This window comes from Trichosurus vulpecula, chromosome 8, assembly GCF_011100635.1.
Source record: "Trichosurus vulpecula isolate mTriVul1 chromosome 8, mTriVul1.pri, whole genome shotgun sequence".
In the NCBI taxonomy this organism is placed as follows: Eukaryota; Metazoa; Chordata; class Mammalia; order Diprotodontia; family Phalangeridae; genus Trichosurus; species Trichosurus vulpecula.
The window spans coordinates 50,453,241-50,477,418 of NC_050580.1; the positions used below are offsets into that span (position 1 = coordinate 50,453,241).

The window sequence follows — 24,178 nt, forward strand, 5'->3', positions numbered from 1 at the left end:
CCATATTGGCCACGTCCAAAACCATGTCTTATTCTGCATCCTGAGTCTTTATCTCTCTTTCGGGAGGTGGTGGACAACATACTTCGTCATTGGTCCTCTCAGAGAGAAACTGGCTTACAGAGGATGAGAAATTTGCCCACAGTCATACAACAGTTGAGTAGCAGAAATGAGACTCACACCAGGTCTTTGGGCTCCAAAACCAGATCTTTCTATTACACGTGTTGCCTCGTATCCATATGAAAAGTGGTCTTTTCCCACATTCAGCAGGACTCTTTCTGCTTGGACCCGGTCGAGATTAGAATCAACAGAGATTTAGGACTAGCAACAATTTCTTCATTTCTTAAATGTTCATGAAAGAAACCTGCATTGAGCATGATGGTCAGGAATGATGTCGCTATTCTTTGTAATTTACTGATTTTTTTTGTTTTTTGTTTTTTACAAAACGGACATTTTGAGAAGTTTAGATATTACAAGTTTTTATTGTTTTCCTTCCAGTCATATCTGTAATTGACAAAAATGAAGGGAAAGGAGAGTGACATCTCAAATGAATCCAATAACGAGGCTTCTACCCACCTTCTTTAGTGGATTGAGGGATGTTTCTCCAGAGCAAGATAGGGCATAGGAGCAGACAAATCCATAGGCCACAAGGATCCTTAATTTTTTTGTGTCATGGAACACTTTTGTCTGTTTCATGAAACCTGTGGACTCCTCAGAATCATGTTTTTAATTGGATAAAATGCACAAGATTACAAAAGGAAACTAGGTATATTGAAATGTAGTTCTCCAAATATACATATATATATATATATATATGTGCATGTGTGTGTATACATATGTATATATATATATATGTATGTATGTATGTATATTTTAAAGTTCAGTCTCAAGGTTAAAATTCCTACCCTAGATAAAGACGCGAATAATTTCCTTGGCCAAGACAAACCATTACATTATATACTTGGGTTTGCCATGTCTCTGCTTGGATCTGCCTCCCCTTTTATCTCCAGACTCTCTGTGTAACAAATAAACAGGAGTCCTGTTTCTCTGTGTTACAGCTGGGGCTTGAAGGGCCGGAAGGTGAACACGATGGGCTTGTCAGGCACCAGGATGAGATTAAAGATGGTCCCCACGTCTGAAAGCTTGTGCACTTCAATCTTGAATTTCTCCAGAATCTGCAGAGAAGAAAGAACTAGGCTAAATAGAAAAGATGGGAGGAAAAAAATCAGGGGGCGGAGCCCCAGCAGCTGGAAAGCAGGGACTTGCTTGAGCTCCCCTCCACATCCCTCCAGAAACCTACAAAAAATGGCTCTGAACAAGTTTTAGAACTGCAGAACCCACAAAATAGCAGAGGGAAGCAGGGCTCCAGCCCAGGACAGCTTGGATGGTTGCTGGGTAAGATCTATCGCACACGGAACTGGGAGCGGAGTGGAGCAGAGCCCAGCATGAGCCCTGCCTGTCCAAACCAGACCAGGAGCTGGGCAGAACAGGCTCTAGCATCCTGAATCAATGAGCTGTGGAAGTTACCAGACTTCTCGACCCAGAAACACCAAGACAACAGAGAAAAACTGCAGAACTCATGAAATAGCACAGGGAAGCAGGGCTCCAGCCCAGGACAGCCTGGATGGTCATTGGGTAAGGTCTATTGCCCAGAGCTGGGAGGGGGGTTAGCAGAGCCCACCATGGGCTGCGCCACGACAGGCCAGACCAGGGGCCAGGCGGAGCGGGCCCCGGCACCCCGAATCAGTGAGCTGTGGCTGTGACCAGACTTCTCAACCCACAAAGACCAAAGACAACAGAGAAGGTTAGTGGGGAAAGCTTCCGGAACAGAATGAAAGAGTTATCGGTTTGGCCACAGCCCCCAGGGCAGAGGGGGAGGTGCAGCTACAGAACTACAGGGGCAGTTGCTTTTGGACCCAGGCCCACCTGGTGGGAGGAATTAAGTGAAGTGGCAGATCTGGGCAGGAGGGTAGAACCTGCTTAAGATCTGAGTCCAGTACACCTTGGCAGTTCTTTGGGGAGGAAGAGCGCTGGTGTGGCAGAACTGGCTGCATATAAATAGCTCTGAAAACAACAGTGCAACCCCTCAAGCTTGGAACAACATACTCTCTACTCTACAAGCAGCCATACCCCGACGAAAAACTCAAGGGCCAAGTAGTTGGATGGGAATATGGTCAGGCAATGAAAACAGATTCAGATTCAAACCCAGACTTTGGAATCTTTCTTTGGTGACAAAGAAGACCAAAATATATAGCCAGAAGAAGTCAACAAAGTCAAAGAGCCTACATCAAAAGACTCCAAGAAAAACAAGGACTGGTCTCAGGCCATGGAAGAGCACAAAAAGGATTTGGAAGAGCAAGTTAGAGAAGTAGAGTAAAAATTGGGAAGAGAAATGAGAGTGATGCAAAAAAACCAGGAAAAACAAGTCAATGACTTGCTAAAGGAGACCCAAAAAATACTAAGGAAAACCACACCTTAAAAAATAGACTAATTCAAATGGCAAGAAAGCTCCAAAAAGCCAATGAGGAGAAGAATGCCTTGAAAGGCAGAATTAACCAAATGGAAAAGGAGGTTCAAAAGACCACTGAAGAAAATACTACCTTAAAAATTAGACTGGAGCAAGTGAAAGTTAGTGACTTTATGAGAAATCAAGATATTATAAAACAGAACCAAAGGAATGAAAAAGTGGAAGACAATACGAAATATCCCATTGGGAAAACCACTGACCTGGAAAATAGATCCAGGAGAGATAATTTAAAAATTATTGGACTACCTGAAAGCCATGATTAAAAAAGGAACCTAGATATCATCTTTCAAGAAATTATCAAGGAGAACTGCCCTGATATTCTAGATCCGAAGGGTAAAATAGAAATTGAAAGAATCCAATGATTGCCTCCTGAAAAAGATCCCAAAAAGAAAATTCCTAGGAATATTGTTGCCAAATTCCAGAGCTCCCAGATCAAGGTGAAAATACTGCAAGCAGCCAGAAGGAAACAATTGTGGAATTGTTTGTGGAATACAATCAGAATAATACAAGATCTAGCAACTTCTACATTAAGGGATCAAAGGGCTAGGAATACAATATTCTGGAGATCAATGGAGCTAGGATTAAAACCAAGAATCACCTACCCAGCAAAACTGAGTATCATGCTCCAAGGCAAAATATGGACTTTCAATAAAATAGAGGACTTTCAAGCTTTCTCAGTGAAAAGACCAGAGCTGAATAGAGAATGTGAGTTTCAAACACAAGAATCAAGAGAAGCATGAAAAGGTAAACAAGAAACAGAAATCACAAAGGACTTACTAAATTTGAACTGTTTTGTTTACATTCCTACATGGAAAGATGATGTGTATGATTAATGAGTCCTCAGTATTAGGGTAGCTGAAGGGAATATACATGTATGTATGTATGTATGTGTATGAATATATATATATGTGTGTGTGTATGTATGTGTGTGTGTGTATTATATATATGTGTATATATATATGTATATATATATATATATATATATATATATATATATATATATATAGAGAGAGAGAGAGAGAGAGAGAGAGAAGGCCCAGGGTGAGTTGAATATGAAGGGATGATATCTAAAAAAATCAAATTAAGGGATGAGAGAGGAATATATTGAGAGAGGGAGAAAGGGAGAGATAGAATGAGGTAAATTATCTCACATAAAAGTGGCAAGAAAAAGCAGTTCTGCAGGAAGGGAAGAGGGAGCAGGTTAAGGGGAATGAGTGAATCTTGCTTTCATGGGATTGGACCTGTGGAGGGAATAACATACACACTCAATTGGGTATCTTACCCCACAGGAAAGAAGGAGGAAGAAAATAAAAAGGAGGAGGGAGATAGAAGGGAGGACAGATGGGGGAGGAGGTAATCAAAAACAAACACTTTCAAAAAGGGACAGGGTCAAGGGAGAAAATTCAATAAAGGGGGATAGGTTAGGAAGGAGCAAAATATAGCCAGTCTTTCACAACATGAGTATTATGGAAGGGTTTTACATAATGATATGCATGTGGCCTACGTTAAATTGCTTGCCTTCTTAGGGAGGGTGGGTGGGGAGGGAATAGGAGAGAGAATTTGGAACTCAAAGTTTTAAAAACAGATGTTCAAAAAAAACTTTTTTGCATGCAACTAGGAAATCAGATACACAGGAAATGGGGCATAGAAATTTATCTTGCCCTATAAGAAGTAAGGGAAAAGGAGATGGGAGGGGAGTGTGGTGACAGAAGGGAAGGCTGACTGGGAAATGGGGCAACCAGAATATATGCCATCTTGGAGCGGGGGAGGAGGGTAGAAATGGGAAGAAAATTCATAATTCAAACTCTTGTGAAAATCAATGCTGAAAACGTAATATATTAAATAAATTTTAAAAAAAGAAATAAAGAAAAGGTGGGAGACTTCAGAGGAGGGATGGCTTTATACATAACTCAAAAAAGGAAATTGCCCAGGAGTTATTTGAGACCCTCAAGGAAAGTCATTGGTTCAAACTATGTCTTCCATTCATGCCTCAAATACTACCATTGTGCAATTCTTTGGTCTCTCCGGAATGGTTTCTATAATGCAAGTCCCCAAGGAGAAAACAACACATTCTGTGGAAATGAATACAGCTGGAGGGGGACGGCCAAAGTGGAAAAAGGATGGTGTATATATATATATGAGCTTGGAAGAGTTCACAGTGTTTCTTCTTGCCTTGTCCATGGGCAATTAGTGCAGAGATGCAAGAGACACAAAGATCTTGAAAGGCTTACCAGTAGTGTCCTGGGAGGTGAGGGAATGGTGATGGAAAGATGGGTTGGGGGGAGCATGGGGGCAAAGAGGGATTATTCCTCTGATACAAAACTAGGAAATTGGACTAGACCAATGGGGTCAAACTCAAATAGAACGGGGAGCCACCAAATAATACCTACAGATCCTTGTAGGCTGAATGTTGACTTAGAAAACCACATACTAACATTCTTTATCTTCTCTTTTATTTTTATTTGTTTTGTTAAATAATTCCCAATTATATTTTAGTCTGGTCCCAACCACATTCAAAAATGTTGCAGGCCCTCCTCCTCTCCTATTTAACACCTCAGACTAGACCATCCTTAAGACTCCTTCAAGTTCCAAATACAATTTTGCAATAATGACCTTGGAGCTGCCTCTGCCCCAGAAAAAGATAATTTAGTAAGGTGCACTGGTACGCCAGTGTAGGAGAAAACATTCTAATCTTCCTGCCATCTTTCCATCTCCCTGGGCCAAAGCTCAATCTCCAGTGATTCAGAGAACAGACCCCTGCCACACACACTAAACCTGCCCATCCCCCTAACCAACACCTTCATATCCAGAGGTGGTTCTCATACCACTATCAGACAGAGACTACTGCGATCCCAGCAAGTCTCAATTTAGGTTCCCAGCCACAAGTACCTATGACCTGAGACCCAGAAAAGCCAGTGGAGGCAGCCTAAGAGGAAAGAAAGACTGGTGGAACAGGGAGTTGGAGTCCACAATGCCCCACCTGGGTCACTGATGCTTTCATCAGTCTACTTTCCTGGTCTCAAAATCAGCTCTCATTGTTTGCCCTTGTGGGTACAGAGGGAGCCTTCTTTGTGGGTAAAACCTCTTGCAATCTAACAACCTCATCTCACATTTTAGGCCTATGTCTCCAAAGCACAGACTTTATTCCTCCTGAGAATTAGCAGGAATCGTGAGTGGATCCAGAGCAGAAAGGGACTTTGGGCTTCTTAATGAGATTCCCTCTCTTCTCCCCTAAGCACTATTATACTCACATGCATCAGAAAGATAGTCATCTCCAACTCCGCAATCCTCCTCCCAAGGCACTGACGAGGACCAAAGCCAAAGCCCAGAGCCCGGAAGTAGGTGTCCTCTTGGAGCCATCTGCTGGGGTCAAACTTTTCTGGGTTGGAGAAGATGTTAGGATCCCTTCCCATGGCAAAGATGGCAACTTGGACCAGTGTCTGGGCAAAGACAGAGAGAGAGAGAGTAGACTAGAATCAGACCCACGTAGAGTGTACAGGACAGCCTGTTCTGCTGGTGCCCCAATAATCCCAGAAGTATCACATGGAGGCATTTGGAAGCTTAGCTCAGGAACCCTAATCAGGGAGGCAGGAGACACTGAGCTCTATTAGGTATTGCCCATGGAACCGTGGACAAATGACTTCCCACCTCTGGACCTCAGTTTCCTCATCTTCTCAAATGGGGATAAGACCAATCCCCACACCCCAGGGTCAAATGAGACAATGACTGTAAAGAAACTTTGCAAAGTGTAAAGCAGTGTTTTAATGCAAGGAGCGACTGCTGATATTTCCATCCCAGGAGGAACCCTGCTCCTTACTGTGGCCAAAGGGACAGTCTTATTAACCCTCAGATTGAAAGTTCAAAATATCAAATTCCTCATTAAATACCCACCTCACTCCCAGACCTTCAACCCAAAGCACAAATGGATTTCTTTGCATAGGAGCTATTTGACTGCAGGAACCATTGTTTATTTACCTTCCCCTAGGTCACAGTCATCCAATACATTATACACAGCAGTACCTAATTTTTGAATGTGAAATGAATGAATTATACACTAGTATATGTGATGATGTATGTGCCAACACTAAAGACCAAATAAAGTCCATTAGTCATTTCATGTATTGTACTTCTGTTTAGCTCTCTGTTCCCAAGGCTAGTTGATTTTCTAGCTTAGTGATTTTCAATAACCATCATCATAATGATAATAACAATTACACTTCTCAGTTTACAAAGCCTTTTACATATTATCTCATGTGATCTTCACAATAACCGCATGAGGGAGATATTAATATGATTCCCATTTTACAGATGAGGAAACTGAAGCTGAGAAAGTTTAATGGACTTGCCTGAAATCACACAGCCAGTAAATGTCTGAGACAGCATTTGAACTCAGGTCTTCCTGAATCTAAGTCCAATTCTCTATCTATTTGCCATCCACATGACAGCCCTTAGTACATGAAAGTCTACTTTCTGAGCCTGACTCCCTAACGCCAAACAGAAATATAATTTGTGCGCTAAAAAAGCCCTAATAAAGTCGCATTCATTCTCGGAATGAAGTCACGTATAATATGGGTTGGATATTTCTAATTGCCTGTATTTATCCCTTCTTTGTGAATGCATCTCCCTTGGCATTTCTAGGGCAAAGACCCCATACACTAAATTGCCCCATACAGCACAAAGAGGGCCATACAAACATTTAATACAAGCATTTGGATATGAAAGAGACAAAAAGAGACATAAGCAGGTAACTACAAGTGAATAGGCTCATTCAGAAATCACAGGCACCTGTCACAACGGCTCAGGAAGAAGGCTTACTAAGTATGAACAATGCTCAGGATGGAGACAACCCTGCAATCCTCAGGCTATGTGGGGTTGGCTTCTGCCCACCTCTGATAAGAAAAAAAAAGCCTGAATCCTTCCGTGATTTCCTCTCCTTCTAGGAAAAGGGCCATTGACCACCACCCAACCAAGTCCCCAAACTGTCATTTTCCTGGTGCCCATTCCAGATTACAGGTGAGAAAACAAAAATGTGGTCTCGCTAGTTTCTTCATGACTAGGAATGCCTGCAAACTAGTCTGAGGGCTTACTTGGGCGGGAATCCTGTAATCCCGGAGAACTAAATCCGATGGAAGGTACCTTTGTAGGGTAACTGCTATGGGATGTAACCTGAAAGAGAAGAGATAGAGAATACACCCACAAGTCCTGAAAATGATCATGAACTCAAGAATGAAATTCGACCCAGAAACTGACCAGCCTCCTCCTATTTCCTCATTCCCACTTCCTATTTCTTCCCATTTTAGCTGCCACCACATGTGTTCCTACTTTGTCATTTATTTCCATCCCCCTCTTTCTCACTGCACATGCAGGGAGGTTAGGGAAAGGGAAATGGAGCAGGAATTCCCCAGGACAGGAATGGGCTTGCCTCAGGGTTTCTTTGATGGCAGCTTTGAGAAGTGGAACTGATTTGAGCATCTTCTTCACATCTCCCTGGGCATCTCGCTGGGCAGCCAGGACTTCAGCCCGAAGCATATCTTGTACCTTTAGGTTCCGAGCCATTTCATACATGCACCACTGCAGGGTCATTGCTGTCTGAGTTGAGAGTTGGATGAAGAAAGTGAAGTCCCCTACCAGCTGCTCCAGAAAACCCAGATGTCTAGGCTCACATAAAAAGCTGTCTATGATTACCATCACATAGGATCCAAGACCAATTTTTCACACCTTCATCCCCAACACAAACATATACACACACTCTTAAGGGAAAATTTCATGTCACTGTCAGCCCAAGCAAAATAAATCAGGCTCCTACATCTCATGCCAGTAAAAGGGAACTGTGGGGGTCTCCAGTGGCCCTCATTTAATGAGACACCTTGAGCCCTAACTCTGGCACTACAGCATTAAATTTTACAAAAATCTCTGGTTTGTAAACAACTTTCCAGCTTCTACTTATATTACCTCACTTTGTACAATAATCCAATGAGAGAGGGAGGCCTGGGATCCCAGTCCCTCTGCGTGCAAACATCAAAACCAAGGATCAGAGAGGTAACTTGCTTGAATATTGGCATATGTAGAAAATGTCCGAGGCGAGGCTTGAATCCATGACTTCTGAACTTCAGCCCTGGGCTCTATTTATTCTACTGGGCTAAATAGATGGGCATGGCCTTTGGACACAAACTCCAACTTGCCCCCCAAAAAACTGCTGAGGTCAACACCCTACCACCCTACAAATGGGCCTTCCTCATTTTGGCCTTTATCCACAATATTTGTAAGATGCTCAGCACAGTGCCTGGCATGCAGTAGACATTGAACAAATGCATATTTTCTTCCTCCTTCATCCTCACCGTGTCTACTCCTCCTGCCATCATTTCTGTAACATTGGCTTTGATATCTTCAAAATTCATGGTATTCTTGTGTAAGAGACAGTAGAGAACACCCGGATAACACTCAGTGCCTCCTGATCTCATTTTCTGGTCCTGGTAGAAGTTCCGTACATAATCTTCAGCTGAGAGACAGGAGGAAAGAAAGGGAACATTATGGAGTCTCTCTGCATGGAAGACATCAGGGTTGGTGAAGGAACATGAAGAAGACTGAGGAAGTCTAAGGGGAGCCTGGAGTGGAAAGAACTCATCATTGGGAGTCAGGAAACTGGTTCCAGTCATGCTGAGGCCGTTGACCATTTGATCACCTTCACTTCCCACTGCATTTCTAGATCTTATTTACATCAATGTCTTTAGGGAAGCTGGAGGAAGGATAAAATACTCTACAAATGCATCATTGTCATCTTGCTAGCCTGTTGGTGTTAATGTTATCTCAAGGGCTAATGAAACGTGCTCCTATAAGAGTAGGCAGTTATTCATTGGCTGTACCTCACTTCTCAAATCCAGGGACAGATTTCAGAATTCAGGCGGCCGTTGCCTTCTGCTAAAGGTGCCTAGAAATCATGTTGGTGTAACCAAATACTATCCTTTTCACACCACATTCATGTACACACTTGCACATGTATATACATATACATCCATTGTAAGTGTGTGTACACATGTGTACAAACCTTGTGTGCCTTTGTACATGGTATTACATACATGCGCAATAAACTGCCTCTGCACATGTGTGCCCATATACACATGCACACCCGTACACATGTAACTACACATGCACACAATGATGTACATGGACACAGGCACAATGCACATGCTTATGGACATGTCTACATATGTAATCATACACACTTGCACAATACATATGTGTGTAATACACATGTATACCTTTGTGCACATATTCACAATCCACATGTATACGTAGCTACATGCACAGTGTAATACACACATGCACACACATACACACACACTCTTCTGTGGTGATGCCCTTTGCATTCTTTCTCCAGGTTTCTACCGGGTGCGGCCTCCATGCATGCCACTTGCCCCCACTCTCTGTCAGATACTTAGAGGTCCTTAAACAATCACTTCAGCCCACCAGGTGAGAGCTGGGAAATTGACCAAACAGCACATTTGCTCTTTCCTTGGGTTCTCCCAGCTCTGGCTAGCTCCTCTGGTTACCCCAAAAGGATACTCAGAATGCAGATGCTCACCTCGCTCAAAAATCAGATCCCACGAGGCCACGTGGTCCCTCCAAGTCTTGGCCCTGACCATGCGGAACAGCTCTGGAGGGATGTTCAGCATGGGAGTGCTAGTCTTGAACATTGTATACACAGCATCGATGAACTTCTGGGCATTGGGGTCCACAAAATCTTCTAGGAGTCCCAGACGCTCCCCAAACAGAATGTTGCAGATAGCTGTGGGACCAGAAATCAAAGCCTGTAGTATGCCTGACTTGTGGCCTTGCTGAGAGCTTCAGATCATTGGAATCTCCTTGACCTCCCGCTGGAATCCTGCCTACACCCTCAAGGTCATTTACACACTTTGTTAAACATGCTATTCTTTGTTAAATCAACCAGAATGGAGTACAAGTGACTAGGTGAGAGAAGACAACCAATGGGGGACTTCTCTTTTACAAAGAGTATTTTAGGAAATTAATTTTATAATATTAATATCCTGAATATGGGGAAAGGAGGCATCTGGAGCAATAGTGAGGACTGGGTATCTACCGTACACCTGGAGAAAGGGCCCCAGAGACAGTAAAGAGAATCAGCCTTTTAAAAACTTGCTTTTATTAACTGCAATTAACACAAAAGATGCTTCTCCAAACTCCCAATGTATTTCCCAAAAACAGTTAAGCAAAAGCACCTAATGGAATGACTGCCATGAGTAATGGTATAATTAGCTGATATTTTATTAACCATACTTAATTAAACCATAATACATCAACTAACCCTTTCCTAGTTTTGTTGTTCAGTCATGTCTGACTCTTTGTGACTCCATTTGGGGCTCGCCTAAGGCAAACAGGGTAAAGTGACTTGCCCAGGATCATACAGCTAGTAAGTCTCTGAGGCCAGATTTGAACTCAGGAAGATGACTCTTCCTGACTCCAGGCCCGGTGCTCTATGCACAGAGCTGCCCGTCCCTAGTTTACCCCTTTGCTAATTGGAAGGAAGGCTGGGTGCTTAACTTGAATGATGAAGTATAGACATAATCAGGCTGATCTCTTTATTAGCACCTTTCTGTGGACTCACAAAATCGTGTGATTGATGGCACACTGGACTCAAAGACAAGAGATGCTGGGCTTCACTTCCTTCTGTACTACTTCCTACCTCCCTAAATCATTTCTTCTCTCTGAGCCTCAGGGTTAAAGGCTTAAAGGAATGCTAATACATTGTTGGTGGTTTGGCAAACTGGTTCAAAGATTCTGGGGAACAATTTGAAATTATACAAGAGAAGTCACTAAACTTTGATCTAGAGATTCCATGGATGGAAAAGAAGGAAACAATCACTTATTAAGCACCTACTGTGTACCAGGCACTGTGCTAGGTGCTTTACAAATAGTATCTCATTTGCTCCTCACAACAAACCTGGAAGGTAGGTGCTCTTACATTTTAGAATTAAGAAAACTGAGTCGGGCAGAGTGAATTGCTCAGGTCAGACAGCTAATAAGCATCTGCAGCAGAATTTGAACTCAGAGCCTTCCTGACTACACACCCCAACTGGGCTACCTGCTCCCTCTATCCAGGAATCAGGCTTGGGATACAAGGAGGCAAGTGAACACATTTGTGCTAAGAGCGAGATGATGACCTTGGTGATTAGGCTACATGCATGAAATTTGCTGATCTCATCAGAGTTTGTGCCCTAGGCTTCTCCGTGTAATAGCAAGTATCTTTCTTATGTTCTAAATCAGAGGTTCTTCATTTTTCTTGGATCACACACTCCTCTGGCAATCTGATTGAAGCCCATGGACCCCATCTCCAAATGCCATTTTTAAAATAGCTACCATTGATATAGTGCATTAAAGTTTGACAAGATTTAAATCTCACAGAAGCTGAATATGTAAATCCTATGTCTCTGCTCTTCCTATTCTGATTACCACCACCACTGCCCACTCATCCTCATCTGGTACCCTCAAGATCATTAGAACCTCACAACCATTTTGGAATGGGGTGCTATTCTTATCAATAAATGGGGAAACCAAGGCAGAGAGAGGTTAAGTGACTTGCCCAGGGTCACACAACTAATAAGCTCCTGAAGCTGAATTTGAACTCAGTTCTTCCTGACTCTAGGCCTGGCACACTACCCATTGCAGCATCTATTAGTTCACAAGATACTTATCCTTTGTGTAGTTTGTTTGTATGTTGCCCCTCCCATTACATTATTAACTCCTTGAGGGCAAGGATTATCTTTTGCCTGTTTTGGTATCCTCAGTGTGCTAAGGCACAGTGCCTGGCCCATAACAGATACTTAATCAATGTGGATTGATTGATTCCTTGATTGCTAAGACCCTACTTCACTCAGACCTTACTCACACTCAAAAGCAAATCGAAACAGGTCCTGACTGAGGTCCACTGTGAACTTTCCTTGGTTGCTCCTCTCAATCCCTTTGTAAATCTTCTTTACAAAGTCCTCTGAAATTGGGGTGAGAAGGGGCTCAAAATTGGTCATTGAGTCCAAAGCCAACACAAACTGGTTCAGGAAAATCCGATCTTTCTTCCAGCTTTCAGAGCTCCTGAGAAGGAAAAAAAACAGAGAAGATAAGAAATCCCAGTGTTCTTGGGAGAAGAGGCTGAAGGTAATGAAGCAAACCATGGTGTTACAACTCTGCCCATCGAGGTCAGAGAAGCCAGAGGCTCTGATCCCTCTTTTCTGTGCACGGGCCCTTGGAGAAGGGTTTCCCACCAGATTCCCTTGCAGGGAATTCCAATCACCGTCATTCACATTTCTCCCTGTTTTCAGCTCTCCTGTCCCATTCCTCACTCACCCACACCTTGCGATTGAAAGATAAAAGAGAAGAGGAGAAAACAAGGAGAGGAGGAGAGGAGGAGAGGAGGGAAAAGAAGAAAGGGAAGAAACAAACCCTCATCTAGCTTCACTATATCTCCAGGCTAAACCTGTACAACTTAAAGGTAATAGAACCGCAATTCAACACCCATGAAAATCTTACTAAGAACAAGGTGCTGCACTAAGCTTATGTGGACAGACCAAGGTGGACTTTGGGAGAAGTGCAAGCTACATGAAGAAGAGGAGTTCTTTGATTGACCGCTGATCCAGGAATGCAAATATATGCAAAAGGCACTGGTTGGATGATAATGATCCTCTTTCCTCCCTGGCTTCAATGGAACGAGGAGATGCTATAAGCTTCTGGGAGAGGAGAGAAACCTCAGGCCCTCTCCACTTGGACACGTGCCCACCAAGTGGTCTGTGACTATGGGCCACTATTCTTTGGCCCCTTTGCCTTCATCCTTTCCTGCTCTTGGGCAGAGGAGGAGTTTTGGCTTTGACCTTCATTAAGTTGGGACAGCAAACTGCCAGATTTTATGAATGGCCAGTTAGAGGGAGCAACCAAATATCAAGGGACCTACTCAACCAAGCAGAGAAGTGGATGGAGGGAAACAAAGAGGGAGCCACATTTGAAAGGGAATTTGGGGAGAAACCACTGTATTAACTGCTTTTAAGTTGAGCCCACTCTCCGCAGAGATCAAAATGGCATAAGAGGAAAATGTTTTATAACTCTTCTCAGAAACTATTGTTTTGTAAAAAGCTAATGGATATTAATTGCTCAAATAATATTGGGGTCCTAATAACTGGCGATCGATACATCAATCAATCAATAAACATTTATCAAGCACCTACTGTATGTCAGGCATTGTGCTAAGCACCAGGGATATAAAAAGAGGCAAAAGATAGTCTCTGCTGGAATGGGCACTTGGGCTCTTAGGCTTCAAGAAGAATCTCTGTGGTACCTCGAGAACCCTCAAGGGGAAATGTCCTTGCTCTAGGACTCCTGACTTATCCCAAGAAGGAATTTGGAGTAGGACCTCCAGAGTGTAATAGGGAAGTTGACGTGAACAAAAATAAATATGATACAAAAAATAGTTTGACATGAGCAAAGAAGTCACCTGGCCAAAGGGCTGCAGGGATTTTGAACAATAAGGGATCGCTTTTGGGTAGGGGATCAGGGAAGGAGGAGGCACCTAGATAATTCAGTATGTTTAAAATTCAACTCATTATCTTCCCCTCAAAACCTTTCCTTCTTCCTAACTTCCCTTAACTTTCCAGGGCATCACCATCCTCCAGTCTCCAGACTCACAACCTAGGAATCATTCCTGACTCCTCTTTCTCACTTTTTCATGTGTGTCCTCTTCTCTCCTCTGACATTGCCACCACCCTGCTGCTGTGCTGCCTTCTACAACCCTCTCCCCACTCCATCTGTCTGCCCACGCACCACCAATTTATCCATCCACCCACCCATCCATCTACCCACCCACCCATCCATCCTTCCTTCTTACACCTACCTATCCACCCACCCAACCACCCATCCATCCTTCCATCCACCTACCCATCCACCCACCCACACATCCATCCATCCATCCTCCACTCAGCTGTCCAAATGATCTTTGGTATGACCACAAAATTCCCAATTCAGTAAATCCAGTGGCTCTCTGTTACCCCCAGGATCAAATGTGAAATCATATGTTTGACTTTTTAAGCGCCTCGTAACCTGACCTCTTCCTGCCTTGCCAGTCTTCTTCTGCCCTACTCCCCTCCTCATCCTCTGCAATCCAGTGACGCTGGCTTCCTTGATGTACCTCATATAAGAAACTCCATCTCCCAAAGCCAGGACTTTCATTGGCTGTTACTCATGCCTGTGACTCTCCCTCCTCATCTGTGCCTCCTGGGTTCTTGGGCTTTCAAGTCTCAGCAAAAGCCCCACCTTCTGTGAGGAACCTTTCCCAGGCTTTTCTCAGTCTTGTGCCTTCCTTCTCTGTGGCTGCCTCCAGTTTGCCCTGTCTATATGTTCTTTATATATAGTTGTTTGCATGAGGTCTCTCTCATTTGACTGTGAGCTCCTTAAGGCCAGGGTCTGGTTCTGTTTGTAAGGGGGGGTGTTTTGGGGAGTTGCCTTTCTTTGTATCCCCAGCATTAAGCACAGTGACTGGCACATAATAGGTGCCTTATTGACTAATTAACCTGAACTTTGATGAGGGAAGGATTTTTTTAATTAAATATTGTTCATTTTTCACATCACCTAGATTTTTCCCTGCAATCTATTCCCTCCCAGAGAGACATCTCCTATAACAAAGAATTTTTTACAATAAAGCAGAAGAGGGAAATTTTTTTGTAGCAAACTAACTAGATACATTGAAAAACTGAAGCATTCTGTGCAATGTTCCACATCTACATCTCAGCCTCTGCAAAGCAGCAGGGGATATGTCTTAAGAAGAATTTTAACCAGTAGTGATATGAGGAATACAAGCATGAGAGATGACAGAGAACATACAAAAATGCAAGGAAGTCAGAGAGAACAAGATGGAATCCAGATCCAGCTAATGTCAATTTGACTAGACAAAAGAAAGAATAAAGTAGGGAGAAAAAAAGATGTAAATATAGGAAAGAGGCAGATTGCTAAAGGAGCAGCTAGGGGGCGCCCTAGTGCACAGAGCACCAGGCCGGGAGTCAGAAAGACTACTCTTTCTGAGTTCAAATTCAACCTCAGACACTTACTAGCTGTGTGAACGTGGGCAAATCACTTCACCCTATTGTCCTTAATTTCCACACCTGTGAGATTAGCTACAGAAGAAAATGGCAAAACGTTCCACTATCTTTGCCAAGAAAACTCCAAATGGGGTGACAAAGGGTTGGGCACAGCTAAGCAATAACAAAACCAAAAATTGCGAAGGACCTTCAACGCCAGGTTAAGGAGCTGGCATTGTCTCCTGGCGGCAGATAGACAACATAATTCAGCACAGCTCACTCTTTGTTCATTCATACTGTGGAATTCAGTCTACTATCTCCAAAGTCTTCCAACTCCTTTGAATGAATGCATCAGTTAAAAAGACAAAAGTTTGAACTCACTCCCAATAGATGTATATTTACTTATTTAAAAATCATACTTATAAATGCTATACTAATAATTATGACTGTTAAGGAGCTTACACAAAAAAGACACTATTAAAAATGAGTTAAATATAAAATAATAATTGATCCTAAGGCCAACAGGTCACAACTACAGGTCATTGAGTGGGTCATGGTCAGATCTATATTTTAGGAAAATAATTTTGGCAGCTGTTGGGAAGAGGGATTGAAGTGACGGGAGAGACAGATTATGGGGCTGTTGTCGTCAAGAAGGAATGAGGGCCTGAACTAGGTCAGTGGCTGTGTGAGTGAAGAGAAACAAACAGACAAAAGAGATGTTGGGAAGACAGAGATGGACTGGGCAAGTGTGGTGAGTAACAGTGAAGAATCCAGGATGACATCAAGGTTTTGAACCTGGGTGATGGTAGCATCCTGGACAGAAAAAGTGAGGAGATTCATACCAATAAGCAGAGGTGAGACAGTGCCTGTGTAATCAAGCTTACTAGCTGTGTGGTGGGGGAAGTCACTTAACCTCTGTTTGCCTCAGTTTCCTCATCTGCAAAATGGGGATAATAATAGAAGCGATCTCCCAGGGCTGTTAGGAAGATCAAATGAGATGACTGCAAAGTGCTTATTTAGCACAGTCTGGGGCACATAATAGGTGCTGTATAAATGTTAGCTATTATTATTATTATGATTATTATTATTATTATTAAGCTATAGCAGAAAAGATTAAATTCTTTAAGAGTTCAAATCACAGGCTCTCTGTCAGGGTGGGGGAAATGCCCTCTGCACACTTCGAGGACACACAAAGAGCAGGACTGGCATTTCGACAGCCTCTGATAGATCAAGATGCTTGGGCCGTTACCATGTGGACCGTCCTCATGGCCAAATGCCTCACTCATTAACCTTACTGTAACTCTTTCCATTTTTTCCCAAGATTTCTCATTTGTGAGTTTATCTGATCCTCACATTTTGAGGCATCACAGAGTGGGGATTATTCTTCCCATTAGGTAGATTCACAAAACCAACACAGTCAAGGGAAGGGACACCCAAGATCACACAGCTCACGTGGGGAAGAGCTGGGACCAGAGCCCAGGTCTCCTTAGTGCCTGCCTTCTGTAGATTGTATGAGGGGCCACTCCCCGCATCTCTTCAGATGGTCTTTGATTCTATTCCTTGCAATATCGGGAGAGGAAGAATGTGTCTGTAAGACAAGGGGGAAAGACTTACTTGAACAGGACTCCAATAGGTTTTTTCATGTAGGTGTGATAAGCCAACCATGGTGGGACACAATATCTTTCTGGGTAGTGTCCCTCTGCCTTAAAGAGGCAGGCAGCATCATCAGGGTTGATGATAAAAACCGATTCTGAATTGCCAAGTTTCTCCCTGGAAAGATTAATGAAATCAAGAGGTCGGCGGCCAAACCCGAGAAATCTTCACGTAAGGCCTAGGGTAAGTAGAGTTAAATGTTTGAATCTAGGCACTGAATCTGTCTTAGGACCAAACTCCCCAATTCCCAGCAACTAACATCAATCCATGCAACTAATCCCTCACACCTAGAGCAGGAGCCTTGAACAAACAGCCTACATGACTATAGTCTTGCTAGACAGAGCTCCAACACAAATAGCCTCACCCTCACCTGCTTACTCAGTGATTAAAACTGGAAACAAATTTTAAGAGAAGGGTGAATAAAGTGATAGTCTCAGAATCTAGAATTCCCACTTTTAGAGAGCATCAGTAGGGGCTTCAGGAGACAGGAGCGGTTTAACTGGCTTACGGTGGAAATAATGTTACCTGGATATGATGCTTGCAGTCACCGAATGCCTGCAATGTTAAATTTCCATGTTGCAAGACTACTCAGAAGAAACTGACTTCCACACTGGAACTCTATCCCCATATGCCACCTAGCTGCCCACAGAAGTATATACATAATATATAATATACAGAAGTATATACTTAATATGTAGCATATATAATAGAGGGACATGTATCATATAGAATATATGCATTACATATAGACATTTATATACCTAATATAGAACATATACATTACATACAGACATACATACCTAACATAGAAGATATACTTTTTATACAATATATAGAAGCGTATACATAATACATACATTATCTAATATAGATATATATATATATATATATAATGTATACATGTAAGCCCAGTGACACTAGCACACAGGATAGCTGCTAGGACAGGTTCACTCTTGATATTCATAGACAGGAAAGACAGCTTTGAAGGGCTTAATGATCTTACTTTAATCTATCTAGTCCTCTCACAAGGGTTGCTTAGCATAAACTCCTACAGCATTCACTAATCACCCATCTTGTGGGAGCCAGCGAGAAGGGGGGTCAACTACCCCTATATCTCAATAGGGTCGATCAAGACGGGCACAACTTGTGCATTCCTCTAAATCCCCTCAAGCCCCAATGGGGGCTGGTTGACGCACACACAGATTCCCCCCAAGCCTTGATAGGGGCCAGTCAAAGCACATACAGCATTCCATCTTGTGTATTCAACACTAGAGGGTTCCCCAGTCATTGATCCGTGACCATCTGCTTTACAGGGCATTTACTCAGCAACTCATTTGGTGAGAGGCAGAGGATGCCAAAGCCTACACGACTCAGTGACTGATAGACTTAGTACCAATAGGGGTGAAAGCATTATGTGACCCAGCACCTGATTTGATCATTATATAATGCTGGGTGGAGATGTTTACAAGTCGTGAGCCTGGAAAACTGAGATTGCTATGGCCATGGATCCTGGGAAACTGAACCCTAAGAAAGAAAAATCAAAAATCCACCTTACTTACACTTACAATATATTATGTATGATATATTATACATATAACACATAATACATATTATGATATATGGATATATTATATTATATACATATATTAAATATAATGTAAGTATATAATATATAACATAAACATAATATATAGAAATATGAAAAATATAAAATATATTTTATATATAATATATGGAAATATATGCGTAATATAGAATATATACTATATGGAAGCAAATATATACAGGGATATATAACATATATAGAAGTATATAAATGATATATATGACATATGGAAGTATATACATAATATAGAATATATCCTTTGTATATAGAAGTATATACATAATACAGAATGTATACGTTGTGTATAATTATATATTATATGGAAGTATATGCATTATATATTATATATGAGTATATACATAATACATAACACATATAATATAGCAAAATGCATAATATAGAATATACGGAAGCACATATATAACACATAAAAGGATGTACATAATGTATAATACCTAGAAATATATGTAATATGTAGAAGTATATACATAATACATATAATATATCCACACACGCGATGATGTGAGGCAGGGGAGCTCTGTCAGCTCAAGGAATCAGGAAAAGCCTCAAGTCCAAGGTGATACTTGAGCAGAGTACTGAAGGGAACTTGGGATTCTAAAAGGTGGAGGTGAGGAGGGAGGGTGCTCCAGGTGTGAGGGACAGCCAATGCAAAGGCACACAGAGAGAAATGAAATTAATTATCCGAGGAACGTCATAAAGGCCAGTTTGGACCATAGAGTATGTGAAGAGGATTACTCAATGCTTTCTACCGCCTATCCATGCCACTTTCTCAGTGACCTCCTGTCTTTCACACCAGGGTTTTCAGGTTAAGAGAAGTAAGTGACACGGCCTGATGCCCTGTCCCCTGAGATTTCAGAAGGAGCGAAGCCTTTAGTAGGACTCTCAGGCTGATAAAATTTTCCCCTTTATTTACAACAAACCCTAGAGTTCCCAAAAATCCTGTTCTGCCCACAGCCAGAGCATTTTTGCCCAGAGCTTTTTGATCCTTAACAAAGTGACCTTCAAGGTCAGGATGAAAAATCCACACTTCTGACCTCAGTGCAATGCCCCCTTTGTTTCTGAATATTAATAATATAGCTGATTTGTTTGGTGGTTTAAAATCTTCAAAGCCTCTTGTTCTCAGTATCAAAGCAGGAGGGAGGGGAGGAGGAAGAGGGGCAGACAAATAGATGCCAAGGTGGAAAGTAGGGATGAGGAAGAGGGAATGGAAGCCAGAGGCAGACAGTCACTGGAAGAGGAAAACGCAAAGATATTAAAAAGGAAGGGAAAGAGAAAAAGCGTAAGACTTCTCCCCACCTAAGTTATCATTGCCTGGAATGTTCTCGTTGTCTCCATACCTTCTAATTCTCTCCCTCCTTCTCCCCACACCACCCCCCCTTTCTTTTCTTCTCATCTCTCCTCTCTCTCCCTCTCTCCCTCCCCCCACCCTCCCCCTCTCTCTCTCTCTCTCTCTCTCTCTCTCTCTCTCTCTCTCTCTCTCTCTCTCTCTCTCTCTCTTTCTCTCTCTCTCACTGCGAGATCAAAGCATTTTGCAAACCAGATACAAGGTCACTCAAGAGGAAGGCATGTGCTCCCCTCCCCCTCCATCTCCCCACTCTCCAAGCTCAAGCTTCATCTACCTCATGAGTTGTCTATATGTTTAATCACCAATTTAGGTATTTTGGGGGTCAGATAGTTGGCACGATGGATAGAACACCAGGCCTGGAGTCAGGAAGACCTGAGTTCAAATCTGGTTTCAGACACTTACTAGTTTGTGACCCTGGACAAGTCACTTAACCCTGTTTGCCTCAGTTTCCTAATCTATAAAATGGGCATAATATTGCAGTATCTACTGAGTTTTTAAGACTAAAATGACACAATGCATAGAAAGTGCTTTGTAAACCTTAACACTTCTATAACATCTGTTTTTAACAGAAACAAGACGACTCCAAGGCAAAGTGAAAAGAACATTGGCTCCAAGCCTGGAGGACATGGGTTCGAATCCCTCCAATGATGCCTATTGCCTGTGGGACCTCAAGTCAGTCTCTCCACCTCTCCCTGATTCACTTTCCTCATCTGTCAAATAAAGGCGTGGGACTCTATGGCCTCTGATGGCCTTTCCATCCATTATCCTGCTTCTCATATGAATTACTGTCATCACCTCTTAATTGCTTCCTTCCCTTTTCCCTTCCTGCCCTACACAAGGCATGTTCCACTTAGCTGCCAAAAGAATCTTCCTAAGGCACAGGTCTGATCACATCATTCCCCTACTCAAGAGCCTTCAATAGCTACCCATTGTCTCCAGGATAAAGTACAGACTCCCCAGTCTGGCATTTAATGGCCTCCCTCCACAATCTGGTCTCTACTTGATTTTCTAGACATATCTCACATTACCTCCCTCGTGACTCAACAACCATCTTGGGATGTTGGCAGAATTCAATATCCTATCCACTGTCTCCATCCATATGCACAGGTGGCCCACTCTGCCTGGCCCTCCATCCTTCCTCATCTCTGCTCTTCAGAATCTTCATCTCTCTTCAGGTCACGGCCCGGCTGACACCTCCACCATGACCCCATCCTTCATCCTGACAATGGGTACCATTCTCTCTCTCCCTTCACATCACACTACGTAGTTACTTCACTTGTACATGGTTTATCCTGTCCATCATCTCCTTGAGGGCAGGGAAGGTTCAATTTTTGTCCTGAATCAGGGCCAGGTACAAGATTTTCTATGTAGTAGGCACAAAGTAAATGTGTGTTTAATTAAATTGATGCTTACCATTGTTACCTTAAGGAAGGAGTAAACCACAGGGTTATGTGTGTCATTCCCTTCCCTCTTTCTAGACCTACCAAAAAAAGAAATAAATAACTGAAAGGAAATAAGGACCCCAGAAGACTGGAGAGATACACCCTGCTCAATGCTTGGAGAATCAACAAGTGTAGACAGTCTACAGGCATTTATTACACACTTATTTTGTCAAATGCTACTGAGGAGTATCAAATGGTAGGGATCATTGCATTATAGACAGAGAGAGCCTCTAAACCAGGAATTCTGACCCTGGGAGTCCATATTCTTCTGCATGTATAATTATATTTCACTATAATCAATTGCCTTTGTAATCCTATGTATTTTTATGCATTTAAAATATTCTTCTACAAAGGAGTCCAAAGGTTCCACCAGACAGCTAAAGGAGTCCAGGACACAATAAAAGTTAAGAAGCCCCCCGTTCTGCAATCCTGAAACCAAAAATAAACTGCATTTGAGGTCATGACTCTGTCATTCAGATATTCAGGAGCATCAGACTCTTCACGATTTTGTGAACTACAGCATGCCAATACTGTCCAGGAGGTTTCCTTGTAATAGATGCCACAGTAGTTTGCCATTTCCTTCTCCAGTGAATTAAGGAAAACAGCAGTTAAGTGACTTCCCCAAGGTCACACAGCTAGAAAGTGTTAGGGGCTGCATTTGAACTCAGGTCTTTCTGCTCCCAGGCCCAGCACTCTAGCCACTAACTGAGAAAAACAAAATAAAAGATACACATTTAAAAAGTACCTAACTGCCTCTGATTTAGATTCAGATCTCCTGGCTTCTGGTATTTGTATTATCTCATCTCAATCCCAGAAACCCAATCAATAACCCCTGGGAAGAGTTGTAACTACTTAATATTATCCTTATGGAGAAAGATCTAAGGGGTAAGGTGGTTAGAGGAGGGGAGAGTCTGAGCCAGGATTTAGCAAGCCTTGAGACATGCCACTAACACCACCACCCCAACATAGTCCATTTATACTTATTTCCCCTTTACTAGACCTGTCTACAACAAAGCAAAAAGGTTAAAAAGAAAGAAATACCAGGATGCAGAGGAGGGCCAAGGGTTGAGGGATGGGGGTAGGAGAAATAGAGCAAGGCACAGGAGGGAGGCTGGGCCATGAGGCTGGGCCAGAGTTAGGGACAAGGCATTTGTGTGTGTGCCTCAAGAAAGATTGGAAAATCAGCCCTCCTGATGACACTGTCCCCACAGGTTAGTGAGGGGTGTGTGAGGGGTGGGGAAGGGGTGCCAAGACTCTCCAACCTGTAAGCCAAGGGTTCTTAACTTGAGGTCCATGGATACACTTCAAGAAGTCCATGACCTCGGATGATTTTTTAAAATGTTCTCTTTATTTTCACGAACCTCTAACTGAAATTTGACATTTCCTTCAATTACTTAAAACATTCTTATTCTAAGATGGGATTCATAGGCTTCACCTGACTGTCCCAGGAGTCTAAATCCTATTGGAAAGTCATCAGGGAAATTAAAGAATGCTCCCAATCAGCCCCTCTTAACAACACTAACATAAGTAATTTGACTTAACCACAAAACAAACGCCTATGTGCTAGAGTGATGAAAAGTAATTTGCTTACAAAAGGTCATATGAAAACCATCTCTAGGCATCCGAGGTAGCTGTCCCTGTGCATGTTATCTTACCTCCATTTTCTGGAGACCTAACTTACCGATAAATTGGGCCTAACTGTTGGAAGCCTTGTAAGGTTCGAATATGCATGTTATGCATGCCATCCTCCATCCAGAAGTGGAACAGATTCATCCAACCATTGGTCCCCTTTGAGGGGATCTCACTGAAGGGCCGGGGCCCCTGCAGCCGGAGAGGGAAGGCACTCAGCTCACCACCTCTGGCTGGCAGCTGCATGCTCCTGACACTAGGTGTCCAAACATCTTCTCTTGATGAGCCAAGGAGGCAATGTCGGCTCTTGGCCAGAGCTGACCGATGTGAGATTCCCCTGGCTAACATCGTCACAGGTGCTGCTGCAGCTGCTGCTGCTGCTGCTGCTAGTGGGAACAGGACTATTCCTGGGTCAGGAAGCTCACTGTTTATAATAATACAAGCTCAAGGCTACATAGCTTGTCACAGCCACTGATTTCAATCTGTCTCTCCCTCTCTCTCTCTATTTCTCTCTCCCTCCCTCTCCCTCCCGGTCTCTTCCTCTCTCCTCCTCTCTCTCTCTCCCTCTCCCTCCCCCTCCCCACCCTCTCTCTGTCTCTCTCTATGTGTCTCTCCCTCTATCCTCCTCTCCCCCTCTCCCCCTTTTGCTTCCCTTCCCCCCCCTCCACTCCCCTGCATTCCTTCCAGATAAGGAAGTATCAAGCTGTTAGTCAACCTGGGTGACTGCATTTCAATGAGCCAATCACCCAAAAAAGGGCTAAACCCAGACAGCAATGAAATTTGATTAAAGAAACATATATTAAGTACTTACCATGTGTAAGACACTGTGATACTACAGAAAAATACATAGTACCAGCCCTCAATGAGCATCTATTCTAGTAGGAGAAT

General features: G+C 42.8%; 1 protein-coding gene across 1 annotated transcript; it reads right to left on the reverse strand.

Moving 5' to 3' along the window:
• Positions 1–437: 437 nt before the first annotated feature.
• On the reverse strand, positions 438–23,872 carry LOC118829326 (cholesterol side-chain cleavage enzyme, mitochondrial-like). The gene is made up of 9 exons (XM_036736339.1): positions 23,343–23,872; positions 17,209–17,364; positions 12,429–12,628; positions 10,107–10,310; positions 8,863–9,023; positions 7,947–8,113; positions 7,612–7,690; positions 5,776–5,964; positions 438–1,172 (listed from the first exon to the last, which is right to left on the reverse strand). Exons 1-9 carry the CDS (start codon positions 23,636–23,638, stop codon positions 1,050–1,052), a joined length of 1,575 nt encoding a protein of 524 aa, XP_036592234.1. The 5' UTR covers positions 23,639–23,872; the 3' UTR covers positions 438–1,049.
• Between the last annotated feature and the right edge of the window lie 306 nt (positions 23,873–24,178).